The 8,508-nt window shown below is 44.5% G+C and overlaps 1 protein-coding gene across 2 annotated transcripts; it reads left to right on the forward strand.

Annotated features, from left to right (window-relative positions):
* Positions 1–2,557: 2,557 nt before the first annotated feature.
* Positions 2,558–5,470, forward strand: LOC102710139 (BTB/POZ domain-containing protein At5g48130). Of its 2 annotated transcripts, XM_040526108.1 has the most exons (5): positions 2,558–2,605; positions 2,712–2,854; positions 2,939–3,008; positions 3,101–4,267; positions 4,359–5,470. In XM_040526108.1, the coding sequence occupies exons 2-5, from the start codon at positions 2,736–2,738 to the stop codon at positions 5,133–5,135; spliced, it is 2,133 nt and encodes a 710-aa protein (XP_040382042.1). In that variant the 5' UTR covers positions 2,558–2,605; positions 2,712–2,735; the 3' UTR covers positions 5,136–5,470. The 2 variants fall into 2 exon arrangements, with proteins under 2 accessions (XP_040382042.1, XP_015695024.1); XM_015839538.2 differs by lacking the exon at positions 2,558–2,605 and having other exon boundaries at positions 2,642–2,854.
* The last annotated feature ends 3,038 nt before the right edge of the window (positions 5,471–8,508 follow it).

The raw sequence follows: 8,508 nt of genomic DNA on the forward strand, positions 1-8,508 counted from the left end.
CCATAACTGTGTAATTAGTTTTTTGATTTATCTATATTTAATAATTCATTTAGGTGTCCAAAAATTCGATGATATGTTTTTGAAAAAAAAAATTAGAAACTAAACGAGGCCTTAATCTAAAAGTTGTGTGGACGCGCATCTGTGATCTATCTGCCCAACTTATGCTACTGGATAGTGTACGATCTGGTCATAAGTTTCTTCTTGAAAAAAAGTCCATCTAGAGAGGTTAGCAGCATATATAGTCTAATCATAGGAGATGCTTGGTCTCGTAGCAGTTATTATACTGAGATTATTACCTCCAAGCAACTCTTAAGGTATAGTTTAGATTGAGAAAATTTTTAGGAGAAGTGTCACGTTAAGTTAAGTGTTTGGTCGGGTGTCGGAAGGGGTTTTCGGACACGAATGAAAAAACGAATTTCACGGCTAGCCTAGAAACCGCGAGACGAATCTTTTGAGCCTAATTAATCTGTCATTAGCACATATTGGTTACTGTAGCACTTATAGCTAATCATGGACTAATTAGGCTCAAAAGGTTCGTCTCAAGATTTTCTCCATAATTGTGCAATTAGTTTTTTGGTTCATCTATGTTTAATGCTTTATTTAGGTATCTAAAAAATCGATGTGATGTTTTTAGAAAAAAATTTTAGAAACTAAACATGGTCTTAATTCCTACGCTTTGGCAGTGCTAGATTGCTAACCATGACTTTGGTCTTGTTTAGTTCCCAAATTTTTTTTCCAAAAACATCATATCGAATTTTTGGACACCTAAATAAAGCATTAAACATAGATAAACCAAAAAACTAATTGCACTGTTATGAAAGAAATCTTGAGACGAATCTTTTAAGCCTAATTAGCCCATGATTAGCCATAAGTGCTACAATAACCAACATGTGCTAATGACGGATTAATTAGGCTCAAAAGATTCGTCTCGCGATTTCTAGGCTAGCCGTGAAATCCGTTTTTTCATTCGTGTCCGAAAACCCTTCCGACGTCTGATCAAATATTTAACATGACATGTGACACTTCTTCTAAAAATTTTCTCAATCTAAACATCACATTTTTACGCCTAGGAGTAGCACACAACAATGAGTTAAGGACCGGCTGTTCGGAGCTCTGAAAGATTGGTATGACCCCAGGAGCAGAAGGCTCCAGTTTTCTGCCATTTGGTTGAGAACACTGAACACCTAAGGTGGTGTTTGGAACAAGGGGCTAAACTTTAGCCCCTTGTCCCATCGGATGTTTACAGTTATTATAAATATTAAACGTTGATTATTAATAAAACTCATCTATAATCTTGGACTAATTCACGAGATGAATCTAATGAGCCTAATTAATCCATGATTAGCATATATGATGCTACAGTAAACATACTCTAATTATAGATTAATTAGGCTTAAAAAATTCGTCTCGCAGATTACACACATTTATGAAATTGGTTTTTTTATTAGTCTATATTTAATACTTTAAATTAGTGTCCAAACATCCGATATGACATAGGGCTAAAAAGTTTAGCCCTATCTAAACAACTCCTAAATCAGAACTCAGCTGTACATCGGAAGCATCGTACTAATAACAAAAATAAACATCATTCACACATCAGAATTCCATACAAGTGGCAAATACGGTCTCCCTCCAACCGATTCCTACCAAAATACTGAAAAAAATTTCTGCGAAAATTGTGCATACATAACAGAGGCCATAGGCCATCCAGCAGAGCTTTTTCTCGGGGGCAACTCTCCGGTGCACTTTAAAGAGTATTTTTGTCTTTTGTTAATTACTTGATTAACAGTATTTTATAATTTTATTTTTTAATAAAGATCACAATAAAAAAGACGATATTACCCCTTCAAATTTCTAATACACCTAATATTATTATAGTATAATTTAATCATAACCGTCCGATAAAAATATATTAACGGTATGGATTAAATTTTATTATCAGTAAAATACACCGAGGCGGCCTCTTCTCTCGGGTACTGCAAGAATTGAACTGATTCGACCCTACGAAAACACCGTAAAATGTATGGCGATTTGGGCCACGGAAGCATAGGCAAGCTAGCAGGTTAGCTTGAGGTTAAGGCCCTGTTTATTTTCTAAATTTTTTTTAAAAAACATCATATCGAATCTTTAGACACATAAATAGAGCACTAAATATAAATGGAAAAAAACTAGTTACACAGTTATGAGAGAAATCGTGAGACGAATCTTTTGAGCCTAATTAAGCCATGATTAGTCATAAGTGTTATAGTAACTAACATGTGCTAATGACTGATTAATTAGGCTCAAAAATTCGTGTCGCAGCGGAATCTGTAATTTGTTTTTTTATTTGTGTCCGAATACCGCTTCTGACATCTGATGAAACGTGTGACGTTATATTTTTTACAAAAAATTTTACAATGTAAACGCTGCCTAAACTAGTGTTGACCTCCTCGGATCCTTACAAGGCTGCCTCCTTGGCGGCGAGGGGAGAGCAGAGCGGAGCGCGCGAGGCGGCGGCAGCGAGACGAAGCGCGCGCGCGCGCCCAGGGAATAAGGAAACTTGCACGAGGGGGGCGAGGCGATCCGATTTCCCAGCCTTAAAACTGGGGTTCAACGTCCCCCATTCGTGCGCCCTCAGCCATTGCACCCTTTTGCACGCCTCCCGATGTTCCTTCCCCCATCTCACTGTGTGTATGTATACGCTTGTGGTGGCTGCTGTATGTGTGTGCTAGCTGGTGCTGCGTAGCCTGCGAGGGATGGAGCCGGAGGTGGAGGTGGAGATGTCGCCGGCGGCGAAGGGCTTGGCCGAAGGCGTGTTTAGCCCTTATTCGAGCCCGAGCACGGCGTTGCTGCTGCAAAGACGAGTTGTTGCATGGTACAGAGTTTTTGGAGCTTTGGTTTCTTTGGGTTGGGGCTCTGTTGATTTGATTGGATTGGATTGGGTTGGATTGGATTGCAGGGCGAAAGAGACCGGGTTGCCGGCGACGGTGAGCGTCCGCGTCGGCGAGAGGAGCTTCAGTCTGCATAAGGTTAGGAGAGATTGTGTGTTGGGGGTGAGGAGGAAGGAGTTGGTGATCGGCGAAGTGATCTTGGATTTTTTTTGGGTGGCTTGTCGTTGCAGGATCCGTTGGTGTCCAGGTGTGGGTACCTCAGCCAGGAGGCGCTCATGATCCGGTCCGGCGACGGCGAGGTCGTCGAGCTGCCGGCGAGCTTTCCGGGCGGTAACGAGGCGTTCGAGGTGATTGGGCTGTTCTGCTACGGCGACGCGGTGGCGCTCGACCCGTTCAACGTGGCGGCGGTGCGGTGCGCGGCGGAGTTCCTGGACGTGGCCGGCCTCGGCGCGCGCTGCGACCTGTACATCAACCAGGTGGTGCTGCAGAGCTGGGACGACGCCCTCATCGTCCTGCAGCGGTGCCAGCTCCTCCTCCCCGTCGCCGAGGAGCTCCTCATCGTCAGCCGCTGCGTCGAGTCGCTGGCGTTCATGGCGTGCATGGAGATCCTGGACCCCGACGAGCAGCGGCGCGACCAGCCGGGCCTCGCCGCCGCGGCGCGCGGCCTCGTCGGGCGCCGCTGGGACGCCGAGCTCGTCAAGGAGCTCGCCGCGCGCGACCTCTGGATCAAGGACCTCATCGCCCTCCCCTTGGAGTTCTTCAGGCGGATCGTGCAGGCGCTGCGGCGGCAGGGGATGAAGGAGAAGTACGTGAGCCCCGTGGTGCTCTTCTACGCCAACAAGTGGGTGCTCTCCAAGAAGACGCACAAGTTCATGGCGAGCACGGACAACGAGGCCGGCGGCGACGGGGAAACCGACGCTAACAGGAGGGCCACCGCGATCCTGGAGGGCGTGATCGATCTCCTACCACCCGAGTCATCGCCTGCGTCGGCGGCAACCGGCGGCGCCATCCCAGTGTCGTTCTACTTCGCTCTGCTGGCGCGGTCGATTACCCTCGAGCTAAGCGACGCAACCGAGACGAGGCTGCGCGAGCTGGTCGCGTCCAACCTGCAGTTTGCCCGCGTGGACGACCTGCCGTTGCCGGAGCAAGACGCCGGCCGTCGGTCCATCGCCGATAGCTCGGAGTTGAGAGCAATGGAGAGCATCGTTTCGAACCATGTCTCCATGCAAAGAAGAGGCGCCGAGGCCGTCGCGGAGCTGTGGGATCGGTACCTCACCCAAATCGTCGGTGACCCGAAGCTCCGGCAGGACCGGCTGGGCGAGCTGATCGGCGTCATCCCGGCCGGCGACCGGAAATCCCATGACCATCTCTACGAAGCAATTGACACATACATAGTGGTAAGGACGAGCACTCGTGCACCAGATTCCTAACCCGTTATTAATTAAGCTGTCACTAACAATGCGAAGCTTCCCAATTCTGCCATGGCAGGAGCACCCGGGTTTGTCCGGCGAAGAGAAGGCGTCGTTGTGCGGCCACCTCGAGTGCCGGAAGCTGTCGCACGAGGCGTGCATCCAGGCGGTGCAGAACGACCGGATGCCGCTCCGGCTGATCGTGCAGGCGCTGTTCGTGCAGCAGCTGCACACGCACCGCGCCTTCACCGAGTGCTCCGACTCGTTCCGGTGCATGCACTCCGGGGAGCTTCTCGTCCCCGGCGTCGGCGGCGGCGCCGCGGCCGCCTACACGCCGAGCCCCTGGTGCGCCGTCATCCCTACCAGCCAGCCCCTCAGCACCAGCAGCCCGTACACGGACACCCGCGCCGCGCAAGACGGCAGGAAGCTCCGCGCCCTTACCCGCGACCGGCGCAACGACGACGACGACGCCGCGACGTCGGACTACGAGACGGCAAGCTTCAGGATCCAGGCGCTGGAGCAGGAGATCATCTCCCTGAAGCAGACGCTGCAGCGGCACAACACCGTGAAGGGCTCGTCCCGCAAGGAGCCCAGCTTCAGGGTGGACGCGGCCACGCCGGCGGCGGCGGCAGCAGTCAGGCGGCGAGCCCCGGTGTCCTCCAGCAGCTGCATTGGCTCCATGCGGTGGGGCTCGCAGCGGCGGTGCGCCAGCAGGATCCTGCGCATCTTCGCGAGGCTGGCCGTGTTCGGGAGAGGAGGCAGGTCGTCGTCGAGGGGGAAGCAGAGCAAGTGCAGGGGAAGTGCAGAGCAGCTCAGCTCAGTTGCCTGTAGAACCAAGCACAGAGCGAGAGACTGAAGGGTGGGAGACGTTACAAAAGATAGACATTTTTTACCACACGTGGAAAAGAAACTGCAAATCATACTGTAAACATGGCTACTGGTAAGTAGTGTAGCACTAGTGTGTGATCAGCATACTACTGTGTACATATTGCTGGCAATGCTGAAGATTGTAAGACTACGGAGTACTGGAGTAGTTTGTAGTTACTGTCAGGTGATCAGAAGATTCAGAACTTCTGTTTAGGTTGAAAACCTCTAATTACATGTGTAGTTCATCATCGTTCTTAAAAGTGGTTTTCTTTCCTTGCAAAAAGGGGTTTTTTTTGCTGACATGATGTAATGAAATATAAATAGACTGACACTAATTTGAATGAACGGATGGACAGAGCGCATACGCGAGAGGACTTGGTTTCTCTGACTTAAGTCAGGGGGACGTGGGTCCCTGACATGTGGACCACACCGCCCACGGGCCCACATGTCAACTCCTCTGAGTTAAGTCCGAGGAACCTGTTCCATACGCGAGATGGGAGAACCGACCTATGTGATGCCCCTCGTACACTACTCACCCTTTGGGTCCAGCAATGTGATGCCCCTCGTACACTACTCACCCTTTGGGTCCAGCAAATTAGCCCATTTGAGCTCAGGCATAAGGAATGGGTTAGTGTTTATAGCACCTAGGTGAATGTTCACGTCCAACCGTTTCTATATCGCTCCATAAACATAAAACATTAGATTTTATGTTTATAAGTTATAAAACACAACAAATATAATTGTGAATGTGTATACTAGTTTTAGCTTAATGTGTTTTTTATCTAATTTGTACTATTTAAATTTAAACTTTTATATTTGTGAAATGATATATCTCATATTAATCTATTATGCTATTTTATTATTATTTTTTTGATGATTATTTAGGTGACAAGAAAATGATGAACATCCATCCATGTACTGAAAAACTGCTCCTCAAGCATCATCAACGATCGATTTATCTTGGGGCAATTGTGTTTTTGACCATATTTTAAATTTTAACTACCAGTCTTGCCTTGTTTTCTCAATTTTGATTATTTGATCCCACTTTTCAAAAATAAAACTACTATCTAACCCTATTCCATAAAATTACGTTAGCGGTATTAAAATCAAGACCAAAATGACAGTTGTCCCCTTTCCTTTTTGTACCCTGGTTACTTAAGATTTTGCTTATTTAACAAATTTGACAACATTTTGATTGAACCTTGATAAATTTAGTACAAATCTTGGTACAGACAAAACTTTGAGAAAGTATGGTCAAATAAGTAAGGGTATAAATGGTATTTTGGTCTCGAGTTTAAATAAGTTGATTTTATGGAATAGGGTCATACGGTTACTTTATTTTGAAAAACATGGTTAAATAAGCAAAGTTAAGAAAACAATGTTTCCATTTATCTTTGTAGATGGTGACTTCGGTGGACACTAATTTGTTTGTCTTCAACTCTCCGCTACTCGGCCTCATGCGGATGGTTTGCACAGCTGCTCCTCTCGAGGAGCACCCTGATCTTTTTCGCTCCTATTTATGCTATGTTTATAAGTCAAAATTTAAATTTTTAATATTAAATTTAGAGTTAATTTTTGGGTTTTTATCGAACTTTATTTTTCAACCATGGCTTTGTAGGAATTTAACTTTGTATGGTTAAATTTTTTGGTTTGTCTTTCGAGAGAAAACGGCTGAAACTACGCCATGTTTATATTAAGGTGGAGAGAGGAACAAAACCCTATTGTTCAGGGCTCGTTTGGAACACAAAAATGAAAAGGCACATTATAGAAAAAAAAAGTAGAAATATGATATGATTGCATATGAAAAATATAGGATTAAAAACATAGAAAAAATCACACCTTAATAGATAAAAACACATGATTCTTGCTAATTAAGTACAAAACATAGTATTTGTTGCTTTGATGAATGTCTAGATTATGATTATTTGAATTCACATACATTGATTTGCCTTGGACATTTCAAAGGAAAAAAAAAGCTTCTAATGAATGTTCAAATCCTTACGTCCTATGAAATCCGGGGCAAATGAAAATTTCCTCCAAATTTCATATGCCATTTTCCTCCAAACCAAAAGAGTGATTAGTAAACAAATCCTACAGGAATTGAATCCTTCGGTTTTCCTCTAAAATTCGTACAGTTCAGAGGGGACCTTATTAGCTGGTTTGTCTGTTTTTTTTTACCTTTCACAACTCCGATCATGAGCTGGATTTAGAATTTCACACATACTATTAGAGAAATATACAGGCTGCAACAACAAAAATTGCATCGGATGCTGTCGCTCTCAAGAAAAGCCCCGCGTTGAATTTTCGTAGCATTTCTGAGAATGCCTGAATACGTGGTCTCAATCCGAAGAAAAGGATGGATAGATGCAGACGTGGAATTCGGCAAACCAACTGTTGGTGCCCATAAAAAACGTAACATCATCGGTGCCAATTCGTAAATCGACGCTCCATTTCTTCTGTTTGGAAATATGCCACTTGGATAGATTGAGGGTTTAGTTCCCAAAATCTTTTCTAAAAACATCGTATCGAATCTTTGGACATCTAAATGAATCACTAAATATATACATAAACATTAAAACTAATTACATAATTATGGAGGAAATCGTGAGACGAATCTTTTAACCCTAATTAGCACATGATTAGCCATAAGTGCTACAGTAATCAACATGTGCTAATGATGGATTAATTAGACTTAAAAAATTCGTCTCGCGATTTTCAGGCGGAATCTAAAATTTATTTTATAATTAGACTACGTTTAATACTTCAAATATTTAACCATACGCGTCGATGTTACCTCTCCCCACAAAATTTTTGCCATCCGAACGTCGCCTGATTGCTGTGAAAATGGCAATGTGCACACAGATTGCCCCCATTGCCCTTATTTTGCTTTTTTTTTTTTTGCGTGCAGTCGAACGCCTCACACTATCGGCTCGTAAGCCGGTATGTGTATGCATAAATTATTTAGCATTAAAAGAGTAATTGGCCTTAAATAGGATTACCCGTATCAAATCTATGATTTGAATTCAGGTGGGTTGGTTCACCACAAGGAACCTAACCTGTTAGGCTAAGGGCACTTCCCCTTATTTTACACTTTGGTTTACCATGAATAGTAACACCTTCTTGTACTAGAAATTGTTTTTTCTTTTTTGTGTTTGAAAACTCGCACATTTGATAAAAGGGTCATTGAGACCACTCTACATGAGTTGGAACAATGCTGATGGCATATGTGATTGGAAATACATGTAGTTTCGTATAAAAGCTCCTCGAGAGTGGACAAAATACATATTTTACAACAATTTTCACTTGTCCAAAAAAAAACAACATTTTTCAATAGATTTACCTCTATTTCAGGTAATAAGTTC

The sequence above is a fragment of the Oryza brachyantha genome, chromosome 7 (genome assembly GCF_000231095.2).
Source record: "Oryza brachyantha chromosome 7, ObraRS2, whole genome shotgun sequence".
Lineage (NCBI taxonomy): Eukaryota > Viridiplantae > Streptophyta > Magnoliopsida > Poales > Poaceae > Oryza > Oryza brachyantha.

Bases quoted from the DNA above. Each gene is read 5' to 3' on its own strand.
- LOC102710139 (XM_040526108.1), top strand. From the start codon at position 2,736: ATGGAGCCGGAGGTGGAGGTGGAGATGTCGCCGGCGGCGAAGGGCTTG. The intron at 2,855-2,938 runs GTACAGAGTTTT...ATTGGATTGCAG, and splicing joins CAAAGACGAGTTGTTGCATG to GGCGAAAGAGACCGGGTTGC. The intron at 3,009-3,100 runs GTTAGGAGAGAT...TTGTCGTTGCAG, and splicing joins GGAGCTTCAGTCTGCATAAG to GATCCGTTGGTGTCCAGGTG.